The sequence below is a fragment of the Drosophila mauritiana genome, chromosome X, assembly GCF_004382145.1.
Source record: "Drosophila mauritiana strain mau12 chromosome X, ASM438214v1, whole genome shotgun sequence".
NCBI classification, from domain to species: domain Eukaryota; kingdom Metazoa; phylum Arthropoda; class Insecta; order Diptera; family Drosophilidae; genus Drosophila; species Drosophila mauritiana.
In genome coordinates, this window is record NC_046672.1 from 20,277,107 (window position 1) to 20,290,839 (window position 13,733).

Sequence of the window (13,733 nt, forward strand, 5' to 3'; positions counted from 1 at the left end):
ATGACATCTCGTCAGAAAAGCTGTGTCGCCCTCTGGCGCTTTGCTTGCGTCTCGGGGTACACATTACCTCCGATAGATGGCGCCAGTACATCCCATTTCGAGAGTTTCCAATCGTTGTTGTATTTGTATTTATATATTCTTGATCAGCGTATATTACGATATCTAAAGTAAATTTATATCTATGTCATAATGTTCTTAATGTCACCGGATTTTAAATGAGTAACTAATTTAATTTATGAGTTATGAATCCCAATCTTTTCAATTAAAGTCCCGCATTTGGCTGATGTGAATATCTTGTTGGGACCTTTTTTAAATATCTTTGCTTTTTCTTTGGTAGGTTTGAAAAAATATTCATATTTATACCCGTTACTCGTAGAGTTCAAGGGTATACCAAATTCGTTGAAAAGTATGTAACAGGCGAAGGAAGCGTTTCCGACTATATAAAGTATATATATTCTTGATCAGGATCAATAGCCGAGTCGATCTAGCCATAAGTCTATCCGTATGAACGTCGAAATCTTAGGAACTATAAAAGCTAGAAAGCATTCAGCATACTGCATACATATGTATGTATGTACATTCATTCTAGACCCATGTTGCCACGCCCACCATAACGCCCACAAACGCCTGTAACGCCACAATTTTTAATTTTGTTTTCATTTTATTGCCCAACATCTATCGAAATCCCAAAAAAATTATGAAATTTTGCGTTCGCACTCACGGGTATCTGATAGTCGGGGAACTTGACTATAGTTTTCATTCTTGTTTTGATCAGGACTTTAACTGAGATATGCCATTATTTGCCAGATTATGGCAACAATTTTAAACTGAATAAAAGGAAATAAAAGGAAACATTTTAAAATTCAAATTGGTTTACGATCAAGTTGGCTATGCTTTCGATTGTCATAATATTTCGTTCCGCCGGAATATTTAGTTCACTTTCGTTTCACTACTTGACTGAGAAACAAGCTCCAGAGCACAACCTAATTCAGAAATGTCGGAGAATTCGAGCGCGGAAGCAACGCCATTTGGAAACGACGAGTTGACAGGGGATCCTGAGCAGCCGAGTGGATCGAAGGTGGGTTCGTAGTCCTCAGGGGCTTCTTCTTCGATAACTGAAGTTTCTTTGAATACGATAAATGTGTCTACCCAGAAGATGCCTGCGAAGTTCCAGCCCCTCCTAGAGAAACTAGAGCACCTGAAAAGGGAGATGGCCCGGGAGGAGGAATTGAATGGGCTGTTCAATCGCCTCGTTTCTGCAATCCTAGCAGAAGTACATGATCTACGATAGTATATGCGACTTCTGTTCACCTATTCCCAACATAACAATGTATTAACAAATGGTGTAATTGTTGACGCATAAATATATCATGAGCATCCCAGATATGGAGCTTTAATTAGCTCACTTTCTCTTTTGCATTTTCTTTTTACTTCCAAATTCGGAGCGGGTGTAAACTCTTACAAGTGTCAATTGAATCATTCAAATAATTAAAGATCATCTGGCGTGGTAGATGGGTGATGACTTTGCAGGACTGTTTTCTTTCCATACCCGTAGAGTAAAGGGACCCCTCAGTCCTCAGAGACGTCTTTTTCGATAACCGAGGCTTCGTCTTCGATAACCGTCGGTCCTGAAAACATCGATGCCAATACATATATGGGATTTGTGTTGGCCTATTTCCAAATTATCAATGCACTATGGTAACATTATGGTCTTACTGTTAACATGTTAATACATGGTTCGTTAATTAGCACAAAACATTCTATATTTTGCCTTATTTTACATCCAAATTGGTTGATTTTGTTATCCTGGCGCTTGTTATTATGGAGAAGAGACCGGTTCAGACCCTTCAAAAGGAGGGTGATCAGGATTACTGTCCAAGCTAGAAATAAAATTTTGACTCTTAACTGAGATATGCCATTTTGTGCTAGATTATGGCTGTTCTGACATAAAAGGAAACACTTTAAAATTCAAATTATTTTTGATCAAGTTGGCTATGCTTTCGATTGTCATAATATTTCGTTCCGCCGGAATATTTAGTTCACTTTCGTTTCACTACTTGACTGAGAAACAAGCTCCAACCTAATTCAGAAATGGCAGAGAATTCGGACGCGGAAGCAGAGTCAACTGGAAACGACGAGGTCTTGACGACAGGGGATCCCGAGCAGCCAAGTGGATCGGAGGAGGGTTCGCAGACCGCAGATTCCGAGGAAGAATTCCAGCGCCTCGAGGAGCATGTAAAGGCCATGGAAAGACGGATTGCGCAGGACAGGGAAAAGAGAAGGATTTTATTCATTCGCTTCATGAATTTATTCCTCGATTTACTAGAAGCACGGGTATATTCGCAGAACATATAGTATTTGCGATTTCTGTTAACCTATTCCCAACATACCAATGTATTATCAAATGGTGTAATTGTTGACGCATAAATATATCATAAGCATCCCTGAAATGGAGCGTTAATTAAAACATTTTCTCTTTTGCATTTTCTTTTTATACCTGTTACTCGCAAAGTAAAAGGGTATACTAGATTCGTTGAAAAGTATGTAACAGGCAGAAGGAAGCGTTTCCGACCATATAAAATATATATATTCTTGATCAGGAACAATAGCCGAGTCGATCTGGCCATGTCCGTCTGTGTATGAACGTGGAGAGCTCAGGAACTATAAACGCTAGATGGTTGAGATTAAGCATACAGATTCTAGAGATAGACGCAGCGCAGGTTTGTTGCCACGCCCACTTTAACATCTACAAGCCGCACAAAACTGCCACGCGCAAACTATCGATATCCCAGAAAAATTATTAAATTTCGCGTTCGCATTTCCACTAGCGGAGTAACGAGTATCTGATAGTCGGGAAAGTCGACTATAGCATTCTCTCTTGTTTTAATTTAATAACTTTAGTAAATCTTTTAGCCGAAGATTTATGCGAAGACTTGAGATACGAGCATTGTGCTGAAATGCATAGCTAGCCAAAAGTTTAAGAAACATTTTATGAAATCTGTATCTCATTAATATGCTTCAAAAATCGGGCAGTTAGCTATTTTTAACAAGTGCTCCCAGCAAATAAAGGATTTTTAATTGAAACATACCCGATACACGCGGATTGTATTGTAGATTTAAGCAGATCTTAAGTTACAAGGTTTACAGGTTAAACCCTTGCAGAGGGAATATCGATTGAGTACCTTCGATGAATACCTTCTCCAATGAACGAGCTGTCCCAGAACACCTGGGAGCTCAAGCTCTACGAGCGGAACTGCAAGGACGACCAGACGTGGTCGTGGAAGCCGCTGGAGGCACCAGCACAGCCGAGGAATTGCTCCAGTGAACTTCAAATGGGCTATGTTGACAGTGGAAGAAGCCCAGAGTGAGAGTCCTGAACCCAAGACAAGTGGACCATGGACACTTCGCTCTCCGTATTGACCGCCAACTGAAACTATGCGATGCCACCAATGAGTCCAGGCGTAAATCTTCTGAAATCAACAAACGTAAAGACTTCTGGATCATTCAGTGAATAAATCAAATTCTTTGATCTACTTGCAATCCGCCATAGGCACTTACATCATTCCTCGCAGCTGTATCCTTTTCGTCCTTTATCGACTTGTCGTTGGCCTTTCTGATCTTCGAGCAGAGGCGAGATGCTTCGATCTATAGCATTATCGTTAAATCCATCCTTTAATTTTTACAAGACGTAACGCTATTGTCGAGTACCGACTATTACATACCCATTACTAAGCTATGCGGAGTGCGAGGGAACAAAGCGACTGTTTCCGAGCTATCATATCATCATATCATCATAGCTTCCAAATTTTTTAATTTTTTGTATATAACTATAAATAATGTTTTAGTAGTCCGATTTAATATTCCACAAGATGAGCATAAGTCCAATTCACGTTTTTTCAAGTTATTTGGGAATTTGGGAGGCGCAATCAAAAAGTATTGACCAGAAAAATCAATTTTAATTCAAAATTAACACATTATTCAAATAAATTTTGTTTGTTGGCGTAAGAGTGACCTTTGCTAAATTATAAAAATAAATAAAAAGAATGAATCTTGAGTTCCTCTTATAGTTTAGATAAAGATATATTACAGAGTTAACATTTTTGCTATATTAATAATATAGATTATTTTTTATTATTATTTATACTATTAGATACTCATAGATTATTTTTAAAAATGTATCGGAATACTTTAAATATTATACCTTATGTAATGTATGATTCATGCATATTTGGTATATTTGATGTATTTTTATTGTATTCGTGTTTTGAAATTCCCGAAACTTGTTTGGACTTTAATCTGTTTAGATTTTTGCTGTTTGATTGCGAAAAATAGATGGTTCTCAGGACCCATATACTTTGTATACCCCATTTCTTTTGGGGCAATTAAAGTAAAAGCTTGCTGGAGAATTCAAACGCGTCGAGATGCGAGTGTGTGGGTGAGGCTGTAAGTCGTTTTTATTTAATTACACGCAGACAGAGGGCAGCGCAGGAAAAAGGACATTTGAAGCGTTGTGCATAAATGAAAATGAAATAAATTAAAATAAGTGTCGAAGCTGAAGGCAAAGGCAAAGGCAAAAAGGACCAAAGGACGTTGGCTTTTCGAGTGTGTGGGTAGTAATCTTATGCGTCGCATGTGAATGCTTTCCCTGCTTTCCCACACACACACACGCACACGTAAATCTCTCTAATGTGCATGCATTTGTAAAGTTCGAGTATCCTTTTTTTGCTGCTCTGTTTTTTCGTCTTACTTTTGCCCATATATGGCTGTACATTTATTTATCTTTTTCTGGCCTCGCAGAGCGAGGGGAAAGGTCGAGAAGTCCAGTCGAGCAAAGACAAATTCATGTTGCATTCGTAGCTTAAGGATATTATTGTATCCTTTGCATCCTTTGTGCCCGGAGCTCCTTTTTGTTTCACTTTTTGCATACTTTATTTTTATGCTGCCCCTTTTGGCTGTTGTGCCCAGCGCTTTGTTTTAAAGTCCATAGAGAATCCGAAAAAAAGAAATCAAACAAGGGACACAGAACGCAACTTAACATGAAATTCAACAAGAAATGCGAAGTTAAGCTCAAATGTGAGTGATGGTAGCAAGTGAAACACTCGAATGTGCCGATGCCCTCTACTTGGATTCGAATATTCCGAGTACATGCTAAATATTTGTATTTAAAAAAAATTAATTTTTCATCGCTTTGATATTTTTTAGTTTTTAGTTGCCATTATTTCCGCTTCTAATTGATTTACTCGCAATGTTTCGAGCTTGTAAATTAGTAAATAAGTACAGGGTATGCAAAGGACATCTTCCACGCAGATGGATAAATATCTCACATATATGTTTTTATGTATTCCCGTGTATATAAGTACGTATGCATAATGCATGTGGGCTGATGTAAATGCAAAAATAAAACTGCGAATGGCCAACTGCGGCCGCCCGTATCCTTTGTGTCCTTGTGTGTGAGTTTAAGTGTAAGTATCCATCAGAAATGTGCGAGTTTTAGATTTATTTGTAGTTGCAGAAAAAAAGAAAAGGGAAAACGAACCGAGTAACCAAAAAGCAAGGGACTGGACGGATCTGAAAGGGATATATTCCCAGGAAAACTTTATTTTAATTTTAATGTGGGCGCTTGTAATGCAAAGTAGATGCCCAACAAAAGTTTCGTTTGGTTGGGGCTGGGGGCTATCTGGAATATGTGCACATCTACATCTACACATTCCCACTCACATGGGGGTGAATCCAGAGATGGAGCAGGTGTCCTGGCCGCCGTTCGATTGCCAGGACCCGACTGCCAGGACCTCATCTTAATGGGCTTGCCGCACTTTTACAAATTGGCTCAATTGCAAGTTTATGCGTTGTCCACGATTGGATGCCCCATGCCCCGTGCCCCTCACTCCACCTATTCCTTCATCCCGATCCCAAACTAATGACGCCATATGTGCCCAGGACTCGTTAACCTTTTCTGATTCGATTTCTCAGTCTGCTGGCAACTTTGGCAATGTTCCAGATTGCGAATTCGTGGCAGGATTGAAAATACTGCATAAAATGTAAATAAATTCATTTCTTCCCATTTTAATTTAAGGATGTAAGTACTAATGCAATGATTTTAGCAAAATAAAATATATTATACCATACAATCATTATGGGTCATTTTGAACAATAATATAAATATAAAGGAATATAATATAAAGGAAAATTAAAATAATATTTTAATAATATTTTATTTTATAGGTAATTCGCCAAGTCTCGTGAAACCCAGAACCGTCTGAATTGTCTCCGTTTCCGTTTCTGTTTCAGCCATTGTTATGGGGTATCATGGCAAAAAATTGTATTACACCTCAATAACAACACCAGGACATGACTGAGGCGATTTTCCGGGGGGAGCGAGCGAGGGCCACCGGAAGGGGACTCCCCATCCCCCATCCCCCACCCCCCTGACCCCTTCGCCCACGCCCATGTCTGCTAAGTATGTGTGACAAGTGATGCGTGTTTTGTTGCGGCCACTGTCCGAGTTCCTCCTTAAGTGATGTCCTTTTTTATGGACTAGACGGCCACGTCCTGCTGCTCCACGGCCACTCCCCCAATGTTTCCAGCAACTTTTTTTCATGCTTAATTGAATGGGTCAGTCATGGGCCGTTCTCCGGTTGCCCACACGGTTGCCATAAGCGCTGTCCACCCGGAAATGTTCAATTCAATTTTTTATTGAGCCCTTTGCCGCACTAGCGCTGCCAACTTGGCGTTTTTCTAGCTTTTACATATGTGTCGCCATCTAGATAATATAAACATTAATAATTACTGCGTTTATGCCATGCGAATTCATGATTCAACGAAAGCGTGAAAGCCAGGTCTATGCAACACAGCCAAATTCATGCTTTCAATTTGTCTACGTTGATAGGAAACAAGAAACGCTGGAATTATTGGTTAAAAAATGTATATACTATTATGTAAACAAAACAATAAGCATACTGCGTAAAAACTGCACCGCATAAACACAGTGAAAGTCAACGTTTGTGGGCTAAAGAAATCGTGAAATGCTGTTCAAGCATACTTTTCACGAAATGAATTGAAAAGCGTAGATGCAGTGAATTACGAATGCCACCCACTTATGAAGTTAAACTAATTTAAATATTAAATAATACTAATAAAACATTATTAGTTAATGGAAACTGTCAAATTTCGTTTGGTATTGGTATTTCGTTTTGGAATATTTTAGAATCTTTTTCAAAGTTTATCATTATAATAAATTATCATTTATTGTTTAACCTTTTGCTTATTTTCGGTAGAGCTATAGCTATTTTCTAGTACATGGCCACCACTGGTCCCTTGTCTTTTTCACCCATGTGGTTATTGAATATCGAGCACGTTTCGTCCTTTATCCACTGTGCCCACTCCAGTTCGGATTCCCTCCTTTGTAATTCGTTGACGCTTCTGGTCATTATTAAGGTTATCTGCCGCTTATTATTATCCCGATGGTTATTGTCATCCGGCTGTAGACCTCTTAGCCTCCAATTCGGGTTTCCATGGCCGGCCATATCCATGTCTGTGGCCATTAGGACAAGTATGGATCTCGGTTCTTAGCTATGCTTAGCACGCACCAACAGCTTGTCGTTTTTGTGAGTAGCTTTTTTATGGATTTTGTGCTCGAAACGTGAAGTAAACGTGTCCTGGGATATCCTGGAAGAGTAACTACCGAATTGGGCTGGTATGTTGGTACTTCTGCGAGAGATTTAAAATAATAAAATCTACAAAAAAGAAAGAAAGGCATTTCTTTAGATTCATCGAGCAAGTACCAATATAATAGAGTAATGCCATATGTGTGCTATTAATGCCAATACTTTTGTAAAGCTGTCACAACAACTCATAAAATGATTTGAGTTATGGGATCGGAAACTAAGCAACTTGCAACACTTCACCCCACCCACAACCAACCAAGCAACCACCAGAGGACTACCATATTTCGCCATATCTCATCATAAAAACAATATAAATGGCAAAACTGCAATTTGCACAAATTTCGCTTTTTTGCTGATCTATTTCGGCGACGGGGCCCATCCAGCTGGGTCCATAAAAAGCGAAGGGAAATCATAAAACGCGGTTTACAGCTCCCATGTGTGTAATCGGCGGCGCTTAGCTCGAGGGTGAATCCAGTTGGATTGAGACATGGCGTGACCTTTGACCCCTCAGAAATATTGCCGCTCATGCGTGAGGTTTTCCGGAAAACGGAGAAAAAACTGCGCAGTGCGAAGGAAAATGTAAAACAGTTTAAAATCTTACTTTGATTTTTTGATGGGCTTATAATGGCAAATGGAATAAAGTACTCGCTGAAAAGAAGTAGAAATTGCTTTCTGAAAAAAGTTTCATTTTGACCATGTTGTTAGAAACGAAAAATGCTGGCGAGATTTATTTGCCACCGTTATCCCCTTAAAAAGTAATCTGTTTATAAATTTTTGAGTGACACGTATCAACAGTCGCCGCATCCTCGCCAAATTCCAAACTTTTTCATACTCTAAAGCACTCCACTTCACACTTTGCACCTGTCCGGTATTTATCTTTGTCCTTATGACGGTTCAAAATGGGGCGCCAGGGGTTAAAGGGTGGCCTGTGTCTCGCAAGGGGGCTGTGTGGGGTTAAGCGAGCCTGTGTGTTTGTTGGGGCAAAGTGTTATTGCACTTGAAGCGGACTGACAAGGGTATTTGACACAAATTCGCGTAGTTTTTCAGTTTTGACACATGTCACTCAAAGCAGACACACACAAATGCACGCACACACAGGTGTCCGTGTGTGTACACTCGAAAAAATGCGAATTCTTTCGAGGAAGTTATGTTTGCAAGTGCCTTAAGATAGAGATGAAACACATTTGAATGTTATCCTGATTTGCTTGTTACCACCAGTGTATATCAGACTTTTATCCTTGAAGCCCTGAACTTAATTTTCCAGTGTAGCTGCTGTCATAGTTGTTTTTATTTTGTTGGCTCGTTGACAAATTACTTGACTTGGGGGTGTCCCCCTCCCTCCTGCTGTCCACAACTTCAGTCCCCCGATGTTTATTATTATCCCAGCGGATGTCCTCGCATGTCCTTACAACCAACGGAGGGAGTCCCCCTCGGACTCAGGCTAATAAATAATAAACAAACCTTGTCCCATACCGACTGGCTTCCTCTACCTACCCCCCTCCCCCTCCCTTGGTTTTTTTGTTGAGGTTGACAAATGTGTCAGAACTCAAATCCGCAACAATTAAAAGAAAAATCAACACAATGGGCAGAATGGAAGGCGGTTGAAGGAGGCGCAACCCTTTAGTTGTGAAAAAAACAGGACTTTAATTGCATCTCATATACCCTTTTTGCGCAATTTAATCTAAACAATTATTATTAAAATTATATATTTATACTAGTTTAGTTGAATGTTAAATTAAATTTAGAGAGCGCTTAAAATAAATAATCAGAATATGTAGGCTCTATAAATACGATGCTTTACATAAATTTTTATTAAGTATTTCCTTTAAAATTTTGATCCTTCAATCAAAATTTTAAAATTTGTTACATTTTCTTCATTTTGTAAGCTTTTTGCCAAGCGAAAACTCTAATCAAACCATTTAAATTGAAAACAAGCTTTTCAAAATCGTTCTTGAAAAGTATACCGAATATCCTGATATAGTTTCTCAATCATTTTATAGCATATTTAACATTAAATCACACACTTTTATCTCAATTATGGCAATGTAATGGAATTTTTTATATTTTTTTTAATATTATTATTGTATCAAAAAATACCGCTTAAAATGCATTTGAAAATGCACACATATTGCACTGCTGTTCTAAGTAAATATTGCCCTTCCCCTTAAGTGAAGAGTGTCGCACCGTCTGTCACCTGCACCACCCACTGCCCAACCCACCCACTCACCCACCCACCCACTTCAGTGGCACTTGCCACCGCTTTGCTGCCATTGTCGTTCCACTTTAGAATTATTTGCACAAAATCTTTCGGCGGCAGCAAGGATTTCTCGCTACTGTGCTTCTCGAGCTTCCGGCGACCAACTTGCTTCATAATTGTCCTTCCTCCGGAGAAGGGGGAAGGGGGTGGGTGGCTGGTGTGGGTGGTTGAGTGGGTGGTTGGTGGGCGGCGGTGCTGGTGTCGTTGCTTAGCGGTCTTGCAACTTGAACGCCTTTCGTTGCCAGTAACTAGGAAAAAAACGGTGCACTGAAAAACAAAACATAAACATTTCGTCTTTTTCCTGATTAGAAGATCTATGTATAATGTTTTAAGATTTAATTGAAAAGGTGAAAATACGAAATAAGAATTAAAAATTAATATATATTTATAATTCATATTTATACAAGGTTTTTTCTCAGTGTTTAGAGCAAGAAAGCCAAGGAAACTGGAAGTGGAAAGTAAAAATCGTTATTTGTCCGCCTTTTTTCTTTCATTATTCCTCTCTCGGTTCTCATTATTATTTACCCTCTTTGGTGACGCCGCTGGGCATTTTTGGTTTATCGTTTTAATTGGCTTGGTTTCCTGGGCAGGGGCGTTGGTCTTCGGGGGGTTTGGGGGGCTTTAAGGGCGTGGGCGTGGGCGTGGTTGGGGCGAGACGAGGCGAAAGGGTGTCATCGATAAGCTTAACGAGTGCGTCAGGGTGTGTGGCTAATGATAAGCACACAGAACTTATTCAAAGTGGCGACACTGCCACACATGCGGAAATCTACTAATTAGATGCCAAAAGAAAGAAATTTAACTAGACTTTAAAACAAAAACTAAGTGAAGTTAGGTAGAAAATTGAAAGAGAAAGATATACCCCATATACATAATGGTATTATATACAACTAAGAATCTTCTATGTTTGTGTGTATTCTATTTATCTAACAATTTTACCATGAGTACGCAGATTATTAAAATTAAAATTCATATTTTAAGCATAATTACTAAATACTAGATAACTGTATACTGGATATACTAGATATACTAGATGTGTTAGATATACTAGATATACTATATATCTAGATCGTAATCACAGGCGACATATGAGACCTAAAAATTAACCAATCGTTTAGGTATTGATGATCAAGTGATAATAATAGGACTTAAAATATATGTAAAAACAAAAAATAGGGAGGTTCTTTTTCGAAGATACATTTAGATATTATTATTTATCTATTTAGACACTTCAATTTGATATGTGTTATTGCTAGACCTTTAAAATATTGAAATATAAATAGGTATCACCATTTGGGCTGGAGTTTGATTGATGATGACTGCCATGCTAAGTGATTCCAATTAGTAACGGCTCAAAGTGTCCCTTATTATGTTTTCTCCGGCCCGGATTTTTCGACGTTTTCCACCATTTTCCCGTGGCCCCAGCGGGATTTTCCCGCCGCTGGCTGGCGAATTTGCCAGCGACTTGGCAATCGAAATCCGCTCATTGGCTGCATCGACTCAAGCGGAACGCGTAGTTTTGGTTGGCTGTCAAAGTGTGCGTGCCTGTGGGTGGGTGGGTGTGTGTGTGTGTGTGTGGATGTGGTTGCAATAGTGGTTGTGGTTACGCCTCTGCGTATGTGTGTGTGTGTGTATCAGTCGCCCTGTCCAATACAGATGCCTGATTAGAGGAGTTTTGATATAGTAATCGACCGCAGCGTGTAATAATTCCTGCGGTTTCATAATGCTCAACCACACAGACACACACACGGACAAACATTCTTGGTGGTGCGCAACCGCTGACACCAACACATATACACCGTGCACCACCCCTTAACCCCTGAGCCGCACACTTAACCCCCTCTTTCGAAGAAACCGCAAACTGAAGGAGGGTTGCAAAGGCCTACAAAACAACGTGTAAGGCCGAAAAAAAACCAAAAAAAAGAAAATATATTTATATACGTATATATAATATAAATAAGCCGAAAAACCCAAGCAAGTATTTAGCACCGCCCTGTAGGGAATTTTTTGTATATTTTCGTCGATGGGCGGGCGGCCGTGCCCTATGTGGTTGCGATTTTTCACTCACTCTTCGGGTTTTCTTGGCCGCAAATGGCAGCCACAAGACATTGGCGCTCTCTTTCTCGCGCGCAGAGGCCATCTCTTTCGCCCTGGCTTACCAATTCCTGGTTTGCCACAAAGCCGCGTCTCCAACGCTTTGCTTTCGCTTGGATTTTTCTTCTTTTTCCCATTTTGAGACGAGATGAGAGCATTTTTTTGAGTCCTTTCCAAGGAGGAATTCTTTCGGGGGTTGAAGCAGGAAAAATGAAAAAACACTGAAATGCTAAGAAAAGCCTGGGAAAAAACTCAAGAAGTTCGCCCATCTCTTTCTCGCCCTCTATGCACCTCTCACTCTCGCCATCGCCTCTGGAATTTTTTCCAGAGTGCGCCAAAAAATTGAGCGCAATTTTTCTAAGATCCGTGGTGGGTTGCCCTTTCTTGGGGGGGTGGCATGGTGGTATGGTGGTATGTGGGCGGTGAGGTGGGCGCCGGGAGCTGGGTGGCTCGGTTGGTGGTTCTACTCTTCTCTGTCCAACTTGAAGAAGTCGTTGCGGCCTTTCTGCTTGTGGTGTAGTTGACGTTTTCTGGTTTCGGTTTTCGGTTTACTTTGCCCCTTGCCCTGCTCCCTCCAGCTGCCGGCGTCGCTGTCGGCTTCGCCGTCGACTTCGACTGCGCTGCCAGAGGACAACCGCTGCTACTGGTTCTCGCGGTAAATGTTAAGCCAAAAAGAAGGAGAGGCGGCATCCAAGCATCCAGAACAACAACAACAGCCAAAGCTGAGGAAAAACTGCAAGAAGCGGCACAATCAAGCCTCAATAAATGGAACCGCGTAGTCAAAGGAGCTGTTTCACCGTGCACTACTAAAACGAAATGTTTAAACATGGTTTACTAAATTTAAAATTTACAAGATACCATTTATGTAGTCTGCATAGTTGCTAATAACATTTTTCCGATTTCTTGCAACTTAAGATGCCAATATCCGGCTCGAGGGACCAAAATGATATGATGATAGCAGAGTTTTTGGTCCGCCGAGCCGGATATTGCATTAAAAATAGTGCAGTCCCCTGCAATTTTCCCATTCAAATAATATTTTAATTTTATTTAAATTTAAAGATAAAATAGATTACTGGTGTTATGTGAGCCTTCGCGTTGGTCTTGCGGAGTCATGACTGTATATACCCCCAGCAGTTGAGCAAGAAGTCGACATAGACGTTCCCCTGGGGGGCGGGTTGATGTTGCAGGGGGTGTTGGCTGCTCTCGAGTGCCTGGGAGGTGAGGTGCTCCTGTTTCTTTTCGCCTGTGATTATGATGAGGCGTCGCCTGCGCTTCCTCGTCCTTCGCGTCCTTCGCATCCTTCGCATCCTTCGCGTCTTTCGCGTCCTCCGGCGACTTCGTGAGCTCGCTGCGTGAGACTTCGTTACTGTTGGATGCTGTGCACTAGCTCTATTCCAAATCGGGGGCCCTCAGCCGGCTTCGCGGTCGCGGTCGACGTCGCTGCCGACGTCGGTGGTCGGCGTTGCCAACCGCTCGTAGTGGTCGCGTTCATGGTTACCGCAAAAAAATAGTTTAATATCTCCGTGTCGTTTGATTCGATCGCCAGTCTCAGCCCCCGTCTCTGTGTCCATGTGGCTGTGCCTCTAAGTCCCTTCACTTGTGTCTGTGCCAGTGCGTCTGTGTGCGTTAACGTGCGTGCTTGTGTGTGTGCCGGTGGCTGAAAAAAAAAATTACAAATAATTACCGTAATTAGAAAGGCCGAAATCGAAAGAGTCTGGCCG

General features: G+C 40.7%; 2 protein-coding genes across 3 annotated transcripts; both read left to right on the plus strand.

Moving 5' to 3' along the window:
- The first annotated feature begins 963 nt into the window (after positions 1-963).
- On the plus strand, positions 964-1,384 carry LOC117146444. 2 transcript variants are annotated; one of them, XM_033312659.1, is made up of 2 exons: positions 964-1,078; positions 1,154-1,384. In XM_033312659.1, the coding sequence occupies exons 1-2, from the start codon at positions 995-997 to the stop codon at positions 1,289-1,291; spliced, it is 222 nt and encodes a 73-aa protein (XP_033168550.1). In that variant the 5' UTR covers positions 964-994; the 3' UTR covers positions 1,292-1,384. The 2 variants fall into 2 exon arrangements, with proteins under 2 accessions (XP_033168550.1, XP_033168551.1); XM_033312660.1 differs by having other exon boundaries at positions 1,157-1,384.
- Positions 1,385-2,068: 684 nt separating this feature from the next.
- LOC117146443 lies at positions 2,069-2,439 on the plus strand. The gene has a single exon (XM_033312658.1). It carries the CDS (start codon positions 2,092-2,094, stop codon positions 2,353-2,355), a length of 264 nt encoding a protein of 87 aa, XP_033168549.1. The 5' UTR covers positions 2,069-2,091; the 3' UTR covers positions 2,356-2,439.
- The last annotated feature ends 11,294 nt before the right edge of the window (positions 2,440-13,733 follow it).